The sequence below is a fragment of the Crassostrea angulata genome, chromosome 6 (assembly GCF_025612915.1).
Source record: "Crassostrea angulata isolate pt1a10 chromosome 6, ASM2561291v2, whole genome shotgun sequence".
In the NCBI taxonomy this organism is placed as follows: Eukaryota; Metazoa; Mollusca; class Bivalvia; order Ostreida; family Ostreidae; genus Magallana; species Magallana angulata.
Genome location: NC_069116.1, coordinates 51,306,216 through 51,328,635, shown reverse-complemented (window position 1 = coordinate 51,328,635; position 22,420 = coordinate 51,306,216). Strand labels below are relative to the sequence as shown.

At 34.1% G+C, this 22,420-nt stretch overlaps 2 protein-coding genes across 6 annotated transcripts in view; one reads left to right on the top strand and one right to left on the bottom strand.

The window, feature by feature from the left end:
* Positions 1-1,449: 1,449 nt before the first annotated feature.
* On the bottom strand, positions 1,450-7,902 carry LOC128186731 (translocon-associated protein subunit alpha-like). The gene is made up of 9 exons (XM_052856599.1): positions 7,715-7,902; positions 6,765-6,886; positions 6,480-6,576; positions 5,679-5,806; positions 5,436-5,567; positions 4,877-4,959; positions 4,480-4,558; positions 3,775-3,883; positions 1,450-3,354 (listed from the first exon to the last, which is right to left on the bottom strand). The coding sequence occupies exons 1-9, from the start codon at positions 7,788-7,790 to the stop codon at positions 3,275-3,277; spliced, it is 906 nt and encodes a 301-aa protein (XP_052712559.1). The 5' UTR covers positions 7,791-7,902; the 3' UTR covers positions 1,450-3,274.
* Positions 7,903-7,929: 27 nt separating this feature from the next.
* The window catches only part of LOC128186729 (uncharacterized), a 33,009-nt gene continuing 18,518 nt past the window's right edge, over positions 7,930-22,420 (top strand). Inside the window, exons 1-2 of one of the 5 annotated variants that reach the window (XM_052856594.1) lie at positions 7,930-8,032; positions 8,284-8,308. In XM_052856594.1, coding sequence (XP_052712554.1) covers positions 8,302-8,308 — 7 coding nt within the window. In that variant the 5' untranslated portion in view covers positions 7,930-8,032; positions 8,284-8,301. Of the gene's footprint in view, positions 8,033-8,283; positions 8,315-10,528; positions 10,622-15,307; positions 15,540-19,546; positions 19,862-22,420 lie in introns of those variants that run through there. The other 4 variants (XM_052856593.1, XM_052856591.1, XM_052856595.1 and 1 more) reach the window with 4 other exon arrangements.

Genomic DNA, 22,420 nt, shown 5'->3' with positions numbered 1-22,420 from the left:
CTCTTTTCTTTGAATAATTAAATAATAAAGGTAAGAGTTAAAGACAAGAATTAAGCATTTAAAAAACATCTTTAAAGTTTGATGTTTTCGGTATAATAATAGATTGATTTGGTTCTTTTATAATCAGACGTAATAATCGATACCAGTCCCCCTTTGCTAAACGTTGCAGGGTTCGATGGTCGTGACTGTATTGATTTCCTTCAGAAAGAGAGCTTGGTATCAAGATATATAGGTTAGGATTTTATTTTTAAAAATGATAAAAATTACTTTTTCAGTGTCAGTTTCATGGAGTTCTATATAAATATGGAAAAATGAATCATTCTTTGAATATTATGAGGTGATAATTTCGGTCGGGGCGTGATCAAATCTATCATAAAGCCCGACGGGCTTTATTGGATTTGATCACGCCCCGACCGAAATTATCACCTCATAATATTCAAAGAATGATTCTTTATTATTTATATAATTCTAAGCCATCGTACGATTGAATATTTAAATATAAATAAGCAAACCCTGCTGGCGCCTCAATTCGGCGTCATTTGAATTTATGGGTTATATAGTACAAAATTAATACATAGTGTTATCGCAGGCAAAGACACTGGAAAATGTTAATATACTCGTATAAACTGAAATTAATTCGATTCATATCTTCATCAATTACACAGCTTATGTTGTGGTTTACCCTTAAAATCTAGCTTCTGGGCGCTTCGTCCCTTGACCCCTACACGTCACAATATTTTCCCACCCTTCATTCATTAAATCTCAGAAAATGATTTTCGTTAAAACTTACTTCTTGCAAATGACCGTTGAATTGCCACTTTCAAACTACACCTGTAGCGGTGCGATCTACAGAAATATACCACCGGTGTCATTGTTGCCGCGAAAATGTTAACATTTTCAGTTTCCAATTTTATGTCAGGAGTACGTATTTCAAAATCGAAACAACAAAGTACGTAAGGGGAAGAAGCTAGTGTTAATATTTGTCTTGACTGTCTCAATACCTTTGAATAGGGTGTTGTCATTTAATTTCACAAACCCCATGGCTGATGGCTCAGTAATCTGGCAAATGAGCGGATGACTTTATCAATGTGCTCATTAAATGCCAACTATGATCAAATCGCACGATTGACAATCTAGATTCTGTAATAATCAAATCGAAGAAAGATCACATTTTCTACAAAACGAAACTTTTAAATATTTTCTTGATTGGAATTTTCAATTTTTTTTTTAAACAATACCTTTCATTTTATAAATATATTCAAATACATATGGCGAAAGAAACTGCATAGTTTTTGAATAAAAATCAATAATTTTTAATGTATAAAGACCAAAAATTCATAATACTAAGCAATTCTTAGTCTGATGCGCAAGTGTATGCGTTCATTTTCAGCTTCTTCCTTCAGACACTAAAACTGTTATGCATACTGACAAGTCTGCAATAAAATGAGAACATTTTTTTCACTTATTTTATTAAATAGGAAGTAGATGTAAACATTGCTGTCACATTATATGCAAAATACAAAATATCCTTCAAGTACAAGGCTTTGGAATGACACAAGTTGAGAACTTCACAAGATTACTACTAAACAATACATGCTATTCAAAATCCATCAAATATTTATTCACGAAAACATCTGTTCTTACTAAAAAGCTACATTCCTAATCCTTGAGAACATATAAATAAATTGGCCGACACACAATTTTTTTCTATCAGTCAGTTTTTCCCTGCACCATTTTACAAGAGTACTTAAAGACAGATAAATTGATACAATATCAGTGGCAAAAGGCGAACGCCAAAGTACAACAGCCCCTAAATTAATGTCAAACCTCGGAATCGTCAATTTCTGCTGACCTGACTTAGCATGATAGTTGATAATACTCACAAAACATTTTTGTAACAATTGCACCTCATAGAATACTTCTCTATCACAGTTTGCTTTACAGTCCATATATTAAATTTAGAGATTATTCACAGGGGCTCGTCACGAAGTTTTTTCAACCTTTTATATATACCACCTCTATACTATAAAATACACAAGGGAGGAATCAAAACTCGGAAAAATCGCTACCTCCCGATTTCGGTCGCCTCGTATTAATTCTTCTCGGACGTTAAACCCTGCACTCTAGGTATCATTAGATCGGGAAAGGACCATAGTTTTTAGGAATACCTGCAAAATTTAAACATCGGCAACAATTTTAGAAGTTTTCACGCATTTTCTTCCAGTTTACTCTCCGGTGACACTTTCTTCGATCAGATGTTGCGCACCAAATTTATTCATGCGCTCTCATTGGTTAATTTTGTTGATCAAGATAAATCGTACGTTGACTCGTATTTTAGAGGGATATTCAAATGGTGAGTGAAGAAGTTCTTATTACGTGGTGAGTATATGTATTAATTTTCATATTTATGTAGAAATATTTTAACCATACATCGGACATTCGGTAGGACGTGACTATGTATTTCTTGCATCAAAGCAAGTTTGAATATCGTTTGAAAATCCCTCTAAAATACAAGTCCGCGTACGAGTTATCTTGAGCAACATTGAATTGACCAATGAGAGCGCAACATCTGATCGAAGAAAGTGTCACCGGAGAGTAAACTGGAAGAAAATGCGTGAAAACTTCTAAAATTGTTGCCGATGTTTAAATTTTGCAGGTATTCCTAAAAACTATGGTCCTTTCCCGATCTAATGATACCTAGAGTGCAGGGTTTAACGTCCGAGAAGAATTAATACGAGGCGACCGAAATCGGGAGGTAGCGATTTTTCCGAGTTTTGATTCCTCCCTTGTGTATTTTATAGTATAGAGGTGGTATATATAAAAGGTTGAAAAAACTTCGTGACGAGCCCCTGTGGATTATTCACACTTCATTAAATAAAAATATACTTCAAATGAACAAGATACACTCATCATTGTTAAGAAAATGCCATTACCAGTAACATTACACAATGTGGTCAACACACTAGATGTTAAACGTGATGACTTCCAAAGTTATTGATAAATAGAAAACTAGACAAACTCCATCTCTCATACTGACTAATGAACTCTGTTAACAAAAGGGGAATAATTCAATGAGCAAATGAACCCTTTACAACCACCATTCATACCATTAGTTAAAAAGTTAGATTACAAAGAAAAACCTAAAGAATAACATGATTTCTTGTGAGTAGTTTGATGATTTTCTTGCAGTCCATGAAGCTGTTGTACTCGCGTTGTATGTGTAACAGTGACCTGGTCTTTAGATCCACTTCCATCAGGGTCAGCATCAGCACGATCATTCTTCTCCTGACCCGGCGGTCCTCTTGCTCTTCCTCTGGCGGGGGGATTGTTTCGGTGAACGCCCCGGTGACTTGTCTACAAAACATGAAGCAGCAATTAGTATTTTTTGCCAATAATTCTCAAATAATTCAATCATTCCTAGTAACTAAAAGGGGATTCAAAATATGATGTGAATTGGTAAGTGGACAAATTAAGTTACTAGCACATCAAACTGTTTGTACCCTTACGACTGAAACATTTTTTTCTTTAAATTGTGTTGCGAAACAAGTCAACTCTTTTGTTTTTGTTAATTCTTACACAAGATCTGAGTAGTATAAACTAGATTACATCAGATATCACTAGAAATATTGCAATGCTTTATAAAAAGGTGCATTGGAAAAATTTCAAATCTAAGGTTTCCGTCAATCTTTCCCACAAGATTTAGTACACTAATTACACAACTAATTAGCAATGTCTCTCTTAATTCAACTGGGAAAACAAAGTTCCTGTACTTACTTAAATCCCTCTCCAGGGTTTCCTTTGGGATCCAATCGTAGTCTACATCTGTATTCTGTGTGCCCATCTCCACTGGTTGGCGGTGCGACTTTTTTGAGCGATGTTTCTTCTGCAACAAAAATTAAAATGCTGCTTCATATTTTGTAATCTTCTGAAAAATTTATTTCATGTAAATATTCACCCACCCCTTCCCCAAAATAAATAAGAATAAATTGTTCCTCTGTTTGAAGCTTCTATACCCTTCAAGCATAAAAATATCAAGTAAGGGTTCAAACAACTCCAATTTATTTAGCAAGAATTTGGAAAAGAAAATCCATAGTAAAATTTTCTTTCCTCTGAACCTGCATTGGATTTCAGTTTCTTTCTTTTAAAATGATGCATACAATAGAAATTTGCAATGTCTGAGAACAATGGCATATTGCAAAAAGGCTTGGTGATATTTCTTGAAAAACATTTAATTTACATTTAATTTCTTAGTTTTTTTAACCACAAGATGGAAAAACAAACTTATAAAAGCAAGCATAGGGTGGTGATACTTTCCTAAAAAATGTGGGCATAGTCAAAATATATTGGAGATGAAAAAATCTCTCTTTTAATAAACTATTCTATTTTAGAGATACGTGAAGAAAATCAAATAAATTACTGGCATATTTGAAAGACAACCTCATAAAATTGCATCAGTCATCAATAACTTTTCATACTTACGCTGAAAGAAGCCAATAGTTGCTGAGCACCGACCAATAGCAAAACCGCAATAGCTGCCAAGAACACGTACAGGAAAAACCTAGGTGTTTGAAAGTCATCTTTAGTAAAGAATCCAAATTGAAGAAGTGACTTCTATAGTACAAGTTGTAAAAAATTATGCAGTAATGTAAGTAGCTGTTTTTCTTATAACAATAAAAAAATGAAATAAGATTCAAACAACTGCAGTTAATATTGCAAGACTCAGGAAAGTCAGAATCTATTTTAAGAATTCTGCTTGCTGTTCCTTGCTTTCAATTTTCCCTTTCTGTTTTATCCTAAATGTTTATGCATCCTATGTATTTTTAATTTTTATGATGCCAAAAATAAAACTCTTCCCAGAAAAGAAGAAAATACATACGTTTCTCCATCAATTAATCCCTCATCTGGTTCCACAATGTTGACAGTTTCATTGAATACAGGGCTCATGAATGAATTGCCTTCCTAAAACATTCAAATTTTACAATATGAATGGTGTATCAAAAGCTTTAAGAGTTTAAGCAAAGTAAATATTGTTGAATGTGGAAGTTTATTTTGATCCTGACTTCTATGACCTAATTTCAATACAGTCAAACTTCATTATCTTGAACTAAATGGGACTGTTTAAAAACTTTGAGATATTCAAGTATTCAAGATATCGAGGGTAAAATACTACAAAACACTTTGACATATCCATTGTATTTGAGATATTGATGTTTGAAATATCGAAGATCAACTGTACTTGAAATTTCATATTTGGCAAATTCAACTATTAGAAATAATTCTTGAACAGCCTCTGCAAATGGTTATATTCAACAGTTTCACAAACACAAAATTATAAAAAGCTCAGCTTCTCTGAAATTCATTGAGCCTTTGTGAAATTTAAGGACCTAACTGGTTCAATTCAGCAAATGGAAACAGATGTATTAATTAATAATTACCTCGTCCTTGTAATTCAACAAGATGGACAAGCCAAAGGGTCTACCAGCGAAGCCTTCATTGGGGGTAAATCCATATTCAAATGTAGCTTGTTTTCTTGACCCCACATCCTGGTTGTACTGAGCTGTTGTGTACTAGAAATCAAAACACCAAATTCATGTTTAACATTTAACCTGAGATATCATCTCATTTTGCAGTAATTCTTTGTGCATTTTACTTGTGATACTGTTGGTATATTCACTCACGTTCTGAATGAAGAAGTTGTAGTCTTGGGGATATCTGAAGGAACACTCGAGTGACTGCACGGTGAAGGTCTTCTCTCCTTTATTGGTGAACCCAACCAAAAACCTGATGGTATGGCCAGCAGGCAAATCTAATGAAAAACAATGGCAATCCATGAATTTAACACATGATAACCCAGATAGTCAATATTTTTAATTTACCTATAGATGCTATATGTGAGAAAAGTTAAATCTTTTTTGCACTTGAAAAGTGCGTCAAATCAAAAATGGCAATGTTGCAACTCACTGAATATGCACTTTCTTTACTTATGAAGATAAGTTTAACTGTTAATGCAACTATCAAACTTCTTTATAAATCATGAAATAAATTCTTTAACAGTTGAATTTACGATAGAAAGTCATAAAGTCTGTTTAGAATGGAAAGTAAAAGTGGTTCTAGCAGACACAAGCTTCAAAATCAAATACAATGAAAAGTGTGAGTAGCTGTTTTTCTTATAGCACAATAATGAAATAAGTTTAAAACAACTGCAGTTAATATTGCAAGGCTCAGGAAAGTCAGAGTCTATTTAAGAATTCTGCTTGCTGTTACTTGCTTTCATTTGTTTAAAGTTTATTTACCTCGAGTTTTACCAACATTAGAACATAAATTTTTTTTAAATTTTTTTTTATATATAATCCTAATTTCTTTTCAGTCTAGAACATATTCAAACCTTCTTTTTTGGACCATTTTGATTTTACTTGTTTCAAATTATAAAGATTAACATATATGTCAACAAGTCTGGAGAAAAGCTATGTTTAACCCACCAGTGGTGCCAATGGGTTTTGTGAAGAGCATTACAGCATCTGCATCAGGAGAAGGTTTCAGCTGCTGATCTTCTTCAGTCGATTCCTCTTCATCTTCCTACAATACAACATTGCGGCTTTTAAAGTCACAGTACAAACATCTTAAATTACTTTATTATGGTCCAGTTAATTCATATACTTTTGTGACCTCCACTGCTTTGATAGAGGTAACATTGAGGATAAACTTATTGCACACAGTTCCTGAATAATTCTGTGCTATTCATGCTTTTTGTCATTATGTCTAACCTTTTCTTTTTCAGTAACAGCCTGGTCTGCATCCTCTACCCCATCCTCATTTTCAACAACAGTGTCTTCGTCATCCTCTCCTTCTACAGAATCTCCATCTTGAGCATACACAGCTACTTTATCTACAAAAAAGAACACATTTACCTTTATAAGGGGAAGAGATACCCACCACACACTGAAGTCTAAATTCTTGTCTTTTCAGTACAAAAAGCAGTTCATTTTAAAAAAAACCCTCCTATACATCTGTCATATCTGTCTTCCTTTACATCAAATTTTCATGCCTTTGAAGTTCAAAGAAGATTATATGCAATATTGCCAATTTGGGTGATGTTCTTGCATGTTTAAAGTGGTCATGTCTTGCATTTTATAAACGACTGTCATGATTGAGCAAAAGAGAATGAATTGTGTTCAGTAACAAAACAGTATTTAAGTAAGTCTCCTCCCTCTCTTGTAGTCTGTGCGAGTATATACACAATATAACATAATAGGACGCTTACAAACACATATGTACATGATAACTTATCATTTAATGGGGGCAAAGAAGGAAATCACCCATATTTCAAAGTCTAACACATTAATTTAATGTGTTAGATTAATCAAGCCCGATGAAACCTTCATTATTTCAAACTATATGCAAATATTCTTTTCCTTTGATTGCAGTCATAACTTTTTTTATTTTAGATCCCAGGGTATGAAAGCAAACATATATGATAAGTAAACAATATCTTATCACAGCTGTTGTGGGTAGACACAGTTCGACGGTAACAATAACACTAACAATCAATTCAAAATTAAAAATGAGCTCAAATCAACCTTGTGTAATACTTTAAAGTAAAGTTGCTGAGGACACATTCATATTTTTTTGAAGACGAGACAAAATTTTACATTTAAATTACTATCAAAATATGCCACGTAGTATTGAAAAACAATCATGTTTCAATACAACTCACCATTCTCAAAAATCATAACTGTGCATGGCAGTACCAGCAGAAATATCAACATCATCTTTCCTAAGATGGACCACATTTTGTTTCTTCTTCAATTTTCCACACTACGAGGATGCCGATGGATTTTCTCTCAGCCCTTCGTCTTCTACCTCGGACGTCTACACCGGCAAATTGTATCGAATATGTTATCTGTGATTTCATTAGTCAATTCTTTTCAACCAACCAATGAAACTTTCGCTTTGTAAATCAACCGGAAGTTGTCGGTTTCGCACCTGCAGACTGTTGCCTGGGGCTGAAATATCGAAATTTCAGAAATAACAAGTAATTTAATTTATGACAAGTTTTGATATGTGAAGTATGACCAGATTGTATTTAAACTGCTTTAAATTCATTAATGCATAAAGAGTAACTTAACTCTTTTCTTGGTATCAAAGTTCTGACTCTTGGGGTCTGACTAATATGCGGCAAACGAGGAAGACCCACTCATACAGTTTCAAATTTTTTAATGAAATAGTTTGATGGTAAATGTAACTGCATTTTGAAATTAATTGATATTTTGTTTGATTTTTAAGTATGATGGCAGCAGCAACATGCAAGGTAAAAGTGAGTAAAATTGATATGATTAATGCTACCCTGTCCTTGGGCAGATCATCAAGAACTGAAAATTAAAAAAAGAAAATCACAACAATTAATCAGAGTTTGAACATATGTTTCATTTAATTCTATTCAGCTGCAGCTCTATCGTAAAAATTTGGTTTGAAATGTTGTAGAGCTACTATCTACAGATCATCACATACATGTACAATTAAAATGCAATATAGGGTGCACAAAAATATACACTTGTTTTATATCAAATTTTAATTGATTAACATAATTTCCTATTACATTCTGTGCAAATATTTGGTTCAGAAAATTTTCTTGGCTGCACATATGCCAAAAACTTGCAATTTAATTATTTATGCTGCAGTAAATCTTGCACTAGTTTTGGAATGTTAATACATGTATTACACATTCTGTGCAAGTGCACAGTCTACACATGTCATCCTTTTACTTGCCTCTGACTCCCAGTATTATAATATAGTTCACTTGACTGAAATGACATTTTACTTGCCCTGACAATTGGGCAACCCTTAATGTTGATCCCTGGACAATATATATAATTAAATTTATAAAAACAATTTATTATTTCATTTGCAGTTTGCATTTTATTATTTTTGATTGTGTTTTATTAGTTTTGATGAAACTGCATGCATGAAGGCAGTACAATTAATAGCATCAATCATCTAGTCCAAGTTTAAGCTATTTTTTGTGGTCAGTGTCAAATATTAATGCATGGTTATAATGTTCATGAAGCTCTCTACCAAAATTGTGAAATTCATGATCCCTCGATGAAGGGTTTAGGCCCTATGATAGGGTCATTATGGCCATATAGCGAAAATGTATTAAATCGTAGAAAATCTTCTCTACTCCATTAAATATTTGAGATAAAGTAACGCATAGTTATGAAGTCCATGAAGCCCTCTACCTAAATTGTGAAAGTCAGGTGTTTAGGCCCTACCTAGAGCTGGGTCAAAATGCCCTTACAGCGTAAAAGTAATGAACCTTAGAAAAAGCTGTTCTATACGCCATTAAGTATTTTAGAAAAAGTAATTTCATGGTTATGATTTCTATGAAGCCCTCCACCCTAATTGTGAAATTCATGGCCCCTGGGTCAGGGGTTGAGACACAAGATTGGACCAGTATAGCCATATATATTGTTACAAACATCAAATAATGAAAGCTGGGGTTTACTAATTGTCAAAGGAGTCTCAGATTAGGATTTAAACTCCAAACTAAAGCTTAAAATGCAAACATGAGACTCTATGTACTTTGTTGGAAGAAACTGATAATATATACAGAGTTGTTTTCTCTTGCACAAAAATTTATTGCTTTTATATTTCACTATCAAGAGTTATTCCTCTTTAATGGCAATATTGCTTACCATACTTTTATTGAAAGCTAAATAGAAAAAAAGAGGAAGTGTAGGATTTACCAAAATCATATGTGATATTATTTATGTTCAGATTACTATGACTGGATTGCTGAATCGTAATTTGAAATGTATATTATATAGAAAGTCTACCTGTATTTCTTACCTGGTAATATTTTGCATTGTTGTATTTAACAGGTACATAAAGATTTTTTTTGATAGGTCTATTTCGGGGAGTTTTTATGTTGTGTGAAAATAAAAATCATTATCTGTTAAAACATTTTTAAGAGGGAAAATTATTAATGGTCTTATAGCTTGCAAGAATAAATATTCTGGTTGCTTAATACACGTGTCATTACTTAAAAGTAGTAAAAAAAGAAAGCAATTTTTCACATCTGGAATGTACTCATATTCTATGAAACATTAAATGGAAAAGAAATAATACTTCTAATAAAAGTCATAAAAAACAGCTCTAGAGGGAAAATTCCCATCAAGAAGATCAAGATTTAATACATTGAAGTCGTTATTATCAGAACGTCCTTGAACCAAACTTTGCAGCAAAGTATGTATGTATGTTTTTTCAGAGTGAAGCAAAATGTGGGTAGCATTCTTGAATCACAATTATTACATTCCAGATGCTGCAGCCTTGATGGTTTTGGATATTTCTATAGTTCACTATATTGATACTGTAGGGACATAATACTTTATGACCCGCATATGATTTTGTCTCCAGCCTTAGGTATCAAGTTAGTGGGATTTTAATGAAAGTAGTATTTTGATATAGCCCTAACTGATGTGATCTAACATGCTAATTTTTCTTACATTTTGTTTGAAAGGTTGACTTATTTTCTTTATTAATTTAGATAATTGGGTTATGTACGGCGTAAACAGAGTTTGTATTGATCTTCGGCTATCAAAGCAAGCTGTCGGCTCCCAAATAGGTTTGTTGTTGAATATCTTGACATTGATAGAGATTTTCTTTTTGTGTTTGTACTCCAGTGATGGCTGTTTTTTGTATTTATCTGTGTTACAAAGTGCAGCTGCTGATTGAAAAAAAAATTTTTGTTGAGCCCTGAATATGTATAATGGTGGCTGTAATGTAATCTCTCTCTACTGGTAATAAACATTAAACTCCAAACAGAGTGCACTTTTAATGGGATATCAGGTCTTTGATGCAGGGGGAAAATGTTCTGCCGCTGCATCAGTTATTTGAATTACAGATTTAGCTCGACAAAAATAGAACCATTTTCAGGGTGAAAAAAATACATGTAAGTATATTGATTACAACCAAAATGAACATAAAGATAATGCCAAATTTGGATTCAAAGCCAGTGTTGCTATATATGATATAAATTGAATCCATGACAAAACTTTTTCCTGGTTTTAACCACTTTCTTCTTGTATTCTTTAATTTTCAAAGCAAAACAGGTGTAGATGGGAAAACAAATTAGTTCCTTGTATGCGACTTAAGATTTGTTTTTAAAATATCTTGGAACGTTGACCTCGTGATGTGATGCCATTGAGTGCCTGTCGTCACAATTCCAATATCATAAGGATGTGTGTTGAAGCAGTGACATCTTTAGGCTATTTAGTATTTCTTCCGAAGGCGACAAGGAACTTTATTGTTTTTGAAGGAATCGAGATTGACCTGGAAACGTCAATTTTGTCAAATGGGATCACTGCTGAGTAGGACTGTACTATGGAAAAGTTATCTAACAGGGACTTGCCTGAACAGCATCTCATTCTCCAAGCAATGCCGATGTTGATTGCACTTATCTGGTGTAGGAATGTATCATTTAATTACAAGAAGCCGCAAGATGAATATCGATTGGGGGGAAAAAGTCTTGATATTTGTTAACAGATCAGTGACAGATTCGACATGGTGGCAGACTTAAGTAGCAATATTTGGGTGACGATTTGAAAAATGAAGGTTAAGCCCCTCACAAATTAGTTCTGATAAGGTTGTGTTGTGACATAGTAATGGGCAGAAATGACTGATAGATGGCCGTAAAGCAAATACAGATAGAAAATTTAATGTTAGCTGCAGTGATGCGATGTGTTTTAAATTAACCTCCTCTTCATATTTGACCCTTGCAGCAAGGACATTTTTCAAATAATATTCTGTTCTTGGCATTCAGGAAAAAATTGGTATCAACTTTTTTGATGACCTACATTCTGGACATTAAGGATTATTGTCTAGATGTTTGAGCTATATCAAGGCAACATTAGAATAAATAACTGGAAAGGAAAGCAGGGTGAAAAAAATTATTGTTGTTGCATCATATTTCTATAGCTTGTAAAATTGTTGTAATGAACTCAATTTTTGATACCATCATAGAGACAAGTACCCCAAGGAAACATTAACTCTACAGTTTCTATAGGTGACATTTATAAGCACAGTATAATGGCAACAGTAACGCTGCTAACAATTACAGCTTGTAGAAACATCAGAGGACAGTAAAACTGCACTGGATTATCCCCAGGACATGTATTCATACCTGGCCCGAGTGACAGACATTTCAAAATTCAATACTGCCAGGTTTCTGTTGATGTATTAAATGTCCAGAATTCACCAATGAGAAACTGTTTTATCCAGGATAATTTTTTTTTTATTGAATTTAATGTCTGAAGGGCTTGCGATTCTGGGCTTCTATCAAGCAGATCGTTTATAAAATTTGAAAATGCACCACACCACGAGTGATGTATTAGAGAACTTTTTAATGGAAGCATGCACCCATTGTACCAAAATCCAACACTATTTATTTAATTGTCATTTGAAATTGAAGTTATTACATTACATTCAGTTGCAATTGATCTGAAAGATATTAATACATTCATATTGCAATGATTGGAAAATGTTTTTTTGCTTTAAAAAAAAAAAAAGACTGCTCATTAAAACTTAATTACATAGTTATCTTTATCTGAAAACGTGAATTTAATAAAAACTATTGGATGTATTCATTATTGTCTTTGAATACCTTCGTCAAAACAAATAACTTATCCATTCAGTATTGAGGGTAAAGGTATTCATTTCTAGTTTTACTTGAATTATTCAGTTTTGTCATTAACAGACTAGCAATTAGCAGACTTTTTTTTCTCCCAACTATTGTCATTCACAAAGTTGAACTGGTCCTTTAACATTATCAAATCCATTCATCCATTGTTGCTATTAGATAACTTTCCAATACATGTATAATAGTTACCAATTTTACCTTAATCTACTCTTAGTTTTGCATTTATTATTTTTTTTTGTACAATCAATGGCCTATGCATGCTGATGATGTACAATTTTTTATTAGTAAATGACTACAAATTGAAGCAACTTTATTTTAATGGGCAGAGAATTCGCATCTGTTAGGTTTTTGTAAGTGAACATCCAGCACAGTAAGCAAAATATGAGGCGTGTATATTTTATTGAAACAGGCATAAAATGACGCACAAACTGAAGGTTGAGGTCATGAAAAACCCCAAATCTGGCGGTCAGAGAATACCAAGCTAAATGATTTAGTATTGTATTTGATTGGAGCTCTGTGTTACTTATAGCCCCTCTGGGTGTAGGCCAGGAAACCTCCATGTTAAGTATGGGCCTGTAAGGCATCTAGTGTAACAATTTTGAAGACGAACATAATTTTTCTAAACCAGGAAATAACAACTGCTTTGCTCTATTGATTGGTGGTTTCTTTGCGTTTTTTCCTTTTCTTTGTTCGCCTAACTAGATCAGCTACTGGAATCGTATGCCACTTTAAGCTGATCACTCCACAATTGCATGCACTGAGTGGTCTAGTTTGAGTAATAATCAAGTAATACGATACAATTAGCCACCAACATCACACAATATACAGCGCAAAAAATTGACTGTCATCAGAGATCCAATATTTGTTATCTTGTTGTTTTGTAATGATACTGACGTAAAGAAACCATACGATCAGGCAACAAGTAATCCTGCCCCTCTCAATAAAACCTAGTGCAGAATAATGTTCCAGACATTTTTGAATTAACCCAATTTGAAATTGAATTCTTTGATTTATCTTTTTTATAAACTTGAGAAATATAGTTGTGTTTACTGCATTATATTATTACTACGAGTGCCAATTTGAGGCAATTTATAGTGACCTATTTTCCCGGGTGACCTATTAACCACATAGCTTAGCTGAGTCTGTACTGCTAGTTAATAAGTCATGTTAATAGTCTGAGGAAAGCTAAAGGCAATCACATCAAACACAGTGGATCATTTGAAATATCAGGCAATACCTGATATCTGGAGTCAAAATCAAGATCTCTTCATGACAAAGAATTATGCATATATTGCTAATCTTAATCTCAAGAGGGATGTTATAGTACTACTAAAGAGAAACTGTTGCTGTGAAGTTTATACGGCTACTGTGTTTTGATTAGTCATGCACTTAGATGGAGTTTGAAGATTTACATGCAGTTCTGCAATAAAACTGTATTGCAATGTATTGTTGTCAAAGTTCTGCTCATTTAACGCAAAAACTTTGTATAAGGTACATGTACTGGTACTTCACCTGCAAAAGTTTCAGTTTTGAAAATGATTTAATACTTTGGTAAATATACAAAAAAAAACTGGTAACACATATAAAAAGATTAAGTGAAGGTCACAACACTGCTTGAAAACGTAGAGAAGTTGGATTATTTTCATAATTTTTTGGTCATTAAAATGTTACCGAAGTGCACAATGATTTTTTTTGGTTTTCGGTGGTTTTTAATTTTACCTAAATCATTTTTTTTGGGGGGGGGGTTTAGAATGCACTGATTATTGTTATGAGTTATAAGCAAGATGTGGTCTCTTTCATCTACTCCACACATCACCCCGAGTAGATGAAAGGAACTTAGCGCTTTATTTAGATAATTCCCAGTGATGTGTGGGTGGGTGTATTGTTTAAGGGCTTTTTAATTGTCAATTGTAAGGTTATTACAAACTCAAAGGAAGTCTGCCTCAGTTATGAAATACTAAAGGACCATTGTAGGCTCCCTCCGAGGGCCTTTCTCAGACATTACTATAATGTTCCCTGGGGTGTGTTCATTTCAAGCTTTGTCTGGGCATCAGCACCGACTGACTCATTATTGCACCTGATGTATATTGTGTTAGAGCCTCTTCAATATTGTACCCTTCGGTAGATGGGTACCTGATTTTAAATGTGGTTAAAAATTAGTCATTCTCTCATTACCCTCGTATTGAAGCATATATAGCAAATGACTGCAGTTATATGAGTACAAATACAATGAAAGCAAGATCTGAAATGCATGCACTCAGATTTTTTCAATGTCATATTTTTTTAAAAGGGAAATAATTTTCCAATTAACAGTATCAGAATTTATGTGCAATTAAAAAAAATTGATCTGCATAACTTGCTCATAAATAAAAAGTCTTGTTTTGATGATTGTGACTTTATGTAGTATTAAAGCACATTGTACTACATATAAATATGTTTACAAACAATGCCTGCTTGTAAATAAAGTTATTAGCACCTGTTCTATAATCCCTAAGATATCATTTTCTTTGAGCCGGTTTTCCTGTAATGAACCTCTATATACACCTTTTTCCCACCATGAACCTCCTTATAGTAAAGCATATTTGCCATTTAAACCTTGCATGAGTAAGCAAGTATCTGACATCCACATTATGACTTCACACACAGTCAGAGCGATGGCCTAGTTTCTGTTTGCTGTTATTGATTGCCGTACATATATACCAGCTGTACCAGTGGATGTAGCCATCTTCAGCAGTTGTCTTCGGTACAGAGAGTGTAATGTTAACAGTAGATACTAAACACTGGAATTGACCGCTGGTTTCTCCCACCGGGCTCGGGAATAATTGGACAGCATTCCTCTGCTCAGGTATGTGCTAGTGGTGCAGAAAAAATCTCAAGCTAAACGGTTTGTTTAGCGGTTTTAAAAAGCGGGATTTAGGAATGTGTTGTATAAAACTGGTTTTGAGGGTTTTTTATGTACTTCACAATTTTAACTTGCATTTTGTTGGACAGTGGTCACTCAGTGATGTAGGACTTGACACAAGAGGCTAGCTAAGTGACTAGGGTCCAGTGGGGGTCTGTTTGTTATTATGTGGGAGATGTGTTTTGGAGGGAGCATAGAACAGCTGGCTGGCTGGCTGAGCTGGGCTCTGATCTCGGTTCTGTATTGTGGCATGTGTTAAAGACATCGAGAGAGGCTTGTGAGAGCTTCTCTGTCAGCAGTCAAGTCTATGGGAGATTTCATGTTTTTCTCACTTGTTGATTTTTGCCCAGCAACACCGTGAAATTCTTGACTGAAATAGTTATCTGTGAAAATAGATATGGCGCACAGGGGAGTTTAATCTATCCATGTACCAGTTCTTTCCCTCTGCTTTGAAAATTTCATTTTTATTTTTTATCAGCCTAATTGTCTTAACACATACCTAAATACCGTCTCTGTTATTGTTGTAAATAAATGGTATATCTAAATCCAAAGTTCAGGTTAAGTTCAATTATCAAAAAGGACAAATCTGATGCTATGGACCTGTATTAAACCATATAACATCCGATGGTGTAGACATGTGTTAAATAAACCTAAGTAACAAAGACTTGTTGTATAATTCAGATTAGTGCATTGTACATGCCTATAAGAATTACATTTCAAGTATTTCATTCTTAGAACTTCCTGATGTAAGCACTTCCTTTGCCCGATTGATGAAGGGATGATGTTTCCTGTTGAGCATAGATGTACATCTAATGGTACAGCCTGAGCCGCTCAGACCGATCTCTCCAAACATGGGCTAAGTCCCGCCATAAAGAGCCACATTGTTTGTAAACACCTTACCCCTTTTCCCCAAAAGAACATGATCTGGGTGTTGGTTCTGAGACCAAAGTTTGATAACTGGCAACCTTTGGACTCGTGTCTGACAAAGGACAACTATCTTTTGTCACAATTTTTTTTCTCTTCCCATTTACCGGCCGTTTTTGTCATGGTTACAAATTCATCAGTCTGGTAAACAACAAATTAGAACCTATATAGTCGGTAATACATGAATGTGGAGTAGAAGATTGTTTGTCTTCAATGTCGAGATGATTTTTGGAACAAAAATGTATGTAGGTGGGGGCCTGTGTAAAATTAGAAATTTGTCGGTGAATGCATGTTTGACAGGCATGAACCTGCCTGTGTGCACACTGGTAAAATGTCTCTACCTGGCCGTGCTTTTTTTTTTTTTAATACCTGTGCATTGAATTCAACATAGTTTCCCACCCTTAAAGTAAATGCCAGACATTAGTTTATTCATATGGTAATCAAACCTTATCAAGTGGAAATGCTTGTTTTACAGGGGGGGACCTGGACAAGTATTTGAAATATTTATGGATATGAAGAGATTGGATCAGACAGTGTTTTTTATCTGTACAAGTTCCTTTAAAAGGAGAGAATCACATTTCAATAAGAAGCCAGTAGATTGTAAACTATTTCGTTTGATTGATTACCTAGGAATAATATATGTATATATAATTCATAAGTTCCATTCAATGACAGGGGAGTAGGGTCAATGAATTCTGTCTACAGAGGCGCTTAAAGATTATTTTTTAATTGACACGTCTTGCTTAGTACCTTGTTGACGGGTAATTACTGCTATTGATTCTCTAACGTGTGCTTAAATACAGACTTGGCTTAAATAAATTTTTTTCTATGTTAAATTTCCTTCAAATCTACTCCCTTTACCTGCTTTTTATATTTTTATAAAAGAAATTCACTCAAACAAAACATGGCAGAAACAAATCAAAGTACTGAAGTACTGAAAGCCGGGCTCTTTTGGTGTGTCTTTATGCATATTTTGTTTTGCCTCGGACTAGAATGTCGCGACGTCATTGGATGAAACACGTCACGTGGCTGCCTTACAAATTTCTTTAAAAGGCAAGCGTCAAAATTTATAACGCAACATGGCGGACGTAACGTTATTTGAACTGATTTTCTACACAAACGTTTGTTTACTTATCAAACTTTAGGTCCTCGACAAAACAAAACACTTATTAGGTTTGTTACTGACTGTTTAAAGGAATTTGTGGGGTCGGTAAAGTCCATAGAAGGCTCGGCTCCGCCTCGCCTTCTATGGACTTTACCGACCCCACAAATTTCTTTAAACAGTCAGTAACAAACCTAATAAGTAATATTGTAAAGACTGAAAAAATCTCTCTCTCTCTCTCTCTCTCTCTCTCTCTCTCTCTCTCTCTCTCTCTCTCTCTCTCTCTTGCTTTTAATGTCGGCAAAGCATCAGAGAGCGACTAAATTTTGTAAGCGGCTATAAACAAAAAATATGTCTGTCTAGTAGAAGTTAAAAAGTTCAACAGTTGCTGCCTTGAATTTTGCAACAAGCATTATATATTCAATCCCCATTTCTTCAGCGCGCAGCAAAGTAGTTCATGGAAATTCATGCGCATTGTATGTGTCCAAAATGCATAGTAATGTTTTAAAAACACGTAATTAATAAGAAAACTAAAAAAGATACATGTAGACAATTCATTCGAAATTAAAAAAAAAAGAAACAAAATGCCAACACGTTTGACAAAACGTGGCTCTTTGTGTAACTATTTGGTATAGCGGAAGCTTTACCTTGACGCTGTTTGGTTTTTTGTTTACTTGTGCTATTTATAGTAACATTGGCGATTTGCCTGCCTATAGCCAGGACTCTGCTTTCAGCAGAGCCCGGCTAAAAATAGCTTCCAATTATTTTCCTCTACAAGACTCTCAAGAGATAATTGTGTTACATTTTTTCTATATAATTATGAATGAAACCTAATTGAATTCAATAAGTTTTTCTTTGAATACAGCAGAAGGACTATTTGCATACTCTGTGTGGACCATTATGCAACAAATACGTACACATTGGACCTTATGTCATACATATCCATTTCATGAAACTGATATTTAGTTCCATGGATATATATTAATAATTATCTTTTGTCTGGTTCTTATTTACATTGGCAGCATATGTTGTCTATTTGGGGTCAGTTTTGTATGAAGTTGTTGCCACTGAAGTTATGAATCTTTGTGTTGGCCTTGTAATTAAATCTTGGCTCACTGGTCATTGTCTCCAAAAGTCTGTGTCCTCTGAAAGTGCTTGTAAGGAAAAATGGCTCCATTCAGTAAAACAGGACTTAATCAGCTGCTGTTGTCAAATCATTACTGATTTGCTGTGCAAGACAGCAGAAAACATCCTTAACAGAAATCAATATCGGGATCAGTCTGACCGCATTGAGCAGGAAGAGGACCATTGACCGAAAAGATTTAGACAGTCGCAAAAATTGGGTATTGGCTTTTTTACCCAATGTATATTGAAATGAAATGTTGCGGCTCTTAAAATTGATTTGCTTTGAAATTTTATTGAGTGAGAGAGACTTTTCCTTTTATGCAGACTTGAATGATTCTGTGTGTCTAGATTCTACCTTTGGATGAAGGTGCAGAATCTCTATGTCAAACTCAGTCTTGATGATGAATTGCACTGTTTGTCTTGTCAAGCCAGCTTCACTTGCTCTTCTAACATTTGCAGTTTTGGCTTCTACTTTAAGATATATTTGAATCAAGACTTTTAGAATTCTATATTTGAAGGATTTGAGTAATGTACAGAGCTAGGTGAATGGTTTCCATATAAACTGAAGATTGAATTCTTTGTGTGAACATTTGGTTGTGTGTATTGGGGAAGGCTTATTAATGTCATCAGAATGTATTGACAGCTGACGATGACGGTATGCAGCAAACATGCAAGGTGTAGAATTCTGGGGATGCCTGCACAGGTTGTTGAGCGAGGGGAAGCCCGAGTGCTTTGTCATGACTCAGTCAATGAGCATTCCTAAATGATTGCTTCTATTTGTACAATCTATATTATGTAACTGGGTGAGAAATCCAAAAGTTTTTTTTACCATCTAGGTAATTATTGATTATGGCTTTGGAGTATATTAGCCCCCTGATTGCATCCTGAAAGGAAGCAGCTTCTTTAGATTTATTGGGGTCAAGGTCATTTACAACAAGTGGCTAATAAAATCATAGGAAAGCGGCATGATAAATAGCATTAGACAAGAAGTGGTGACTGAGTTTGCCAACACTGGGTTTTCATCAAAACTCGTCTCTTCAGTGATGTATGGATCGAGTGATACAGTGCATATCTTCTACAGGAGAAATGCTGACTACAAAGCAATTAAAATGATGTAAGTGTTTTCAGACTATAACTCATTTATGCTTTGGTTTTTTGTTTTCATCCTGGTTGTAGTTTTTTGAGTGTGTGTAAAAAAAGATTTTCTGATTTGTTTGAAGAGATTTCAAATTTTTTTTACTTAAAAAGTTAATTGTAAGTAAATAAGGTGTAATAACTGGTCGGTGCATTATTACCAAGTAACTATGGTTAAATGACTGAAAATTTTTCTTAAGAAATTCTTGAAAAGACAATGAAATGAAAAAAAAAAAAGGATTAATTTTATATAATGAATTACCTTCCATAGGTTCTGTAAAGGACACTCAAAATTAATTGCATATTAAGAATGAATGATTTGTACAATGTGCAGATAGTTACTTAGACCATCAATATTGCCTATACATATTCTACTTTTTAGCGCTAAAATGGTCTTAAAGGTCATATAGATTCAATAAGGTTCATGCCCTGACCCTCTCTTCAGGGAGATAACTCTATCTTTTACTTGCATTTTAATGCAAATTTCCATGCATTTCCTGACAGATTTAATTACAAGATGGGCTGAAGTTTTATGCATTTAAGTTATGATTTTTTATTGAGAAAACTATTGCTGTTTAAACTAAGTTTTTTATAAGTGAACAGATTTAGGGATGTTGAGAAGTGTTTTTAATCAAGGGTGTCAGAAAATTGATATATAACATGACATGTTTTTTCCTTGACAACCAGCTTCTAGAGACAGTAGATTTTGACTGGGTAGTTTATCCATATGCAAGTTGAAGCCATATAGGGTATAGGTTTATGACATTCAATGTCAAATAATTGGAAATACTCAGGAAACAATGTCAATTCTTTATGATTGTTTATATGCATGTACAAATGTGCTAGAAAAGTTAACAGAAATCGGAGGGTTCCTCATGCTGAGGCAAGAAAATAACTTATAATTGATAACCATTTACTGACTTATGCAAAAAAAATAAATCCAAAATCTTTTTAGAGGTGAGAAAAGAGAAATAGTGGGGGGAAAATAAAACCACATAAGAACTATCAGACATATATCACTGTATTCCTCTGTATGAAAAAAACCACAGACTGGCCCAGCGGTGACACGGGCTTGTTGACGGATTACATGACTATTATTACTGGCTGTCTTCCGCAGGATGACATGCCGTGTCATGGGGCGTCACAGAAACATGAATGCACATTTTCTCCTTAACATTTTTAGGGGGCACGGAACTCCAATGAAAAACCTGGAGACCATGGCCCGTAGGTTCAAGTCTAGATGAATTTAATCAATGTCGAAGATCTAATGAGATGTGAAGATGTACTGTGTATTGTATATAAAAACACGAGCGTGGTATGTTGTTTTACAAGGTATTTTGTTATGATTTGGTCTTTGATCTTGAGCGATGGTTATGATTCACTGCCTGTGTATTTGGGGCAAGTTGCTATTGATAAAGAGGTATACATAAAAAAGCATAGATCTAGTATATAGTAAAGGTTTAGGCTAAAAATAGAGCATTATTTTCTCACTACACATGCAGAAAAAATCTCTCTTGAGTGGTTTGGCATCTGCAGCCAAACACTCTTCTGATTCATTCTCTGGTATTCTGAGAATTGTTTGCTTATCATCGATAGTATTACGGAATACTGAGTCTTCATTCAGTAGTTCTTTTTATCGCTGTCAATATGATGTAACAATTGAATCATCCGGTTACTCAGAAATTGTATAACAACTTTTACAACTTTGTCACCCGTTTTTAAATTATTATTAAGGTTCTACATAGAACATGACTAAAGATGCGTAGACAGATTTCTGGAAAGTTACTACATATAATCACAAGTACATGTACTGGTAAATGGTTACACTAAGTCACTATCAACTTCTTCACTTTTGATGCCATTAGAACATCTGCTAAGTTTGATTTACTTCTGTCGGTGACAGTGGGTGGCTGGGATAGAGTGGTCCATCCTAGACATCCCCCTGTTGCCACAACTCTACAAGGCTCTCCTAGTAACCCCAGATTGTCATGTAAATCTAGGCACATTGTGACATAGCTCAAGCTGTCCAGCATTTCCCTAATTGTGCCTAAATGATGGCAAAAGAATGAAAACTTAAAACCATCACTAGACTCTAACAACTCAAAATCAAAGTCCCTTTTTATGTATAAATAGAGCTTATTTTGAAGAGGTGAAACCATTCAAAATTGTGTAAAAAAAAAAAAAAAATCATAATATTATCCAGTCATTAAGTTGACATTAATTAACCAATTGTTACTGTAATAGTGTTATTGATTGCCATCCCTTATTTATAGATACAATTTACAAGACTTCAAAGTTTTGAAAATAGTTTAACTACTATCATTATTGAATATTTAAACATCAAAGTTCTTGTATTGTTGATAGTGTCATACGTTAGAATTTGGATTCATTTTATTCCAGTAATCTTTGTAAATTTTGTTCCTTTTCCATGAGCAATTAATTAGTTTTATTGTGTTTATTGGACCAGACATCTAGTGACGATAGTTATTGCTGATTTTTTGTATTTTGGTGAATTGAATCTTTTCTATTGAGTGTTGTA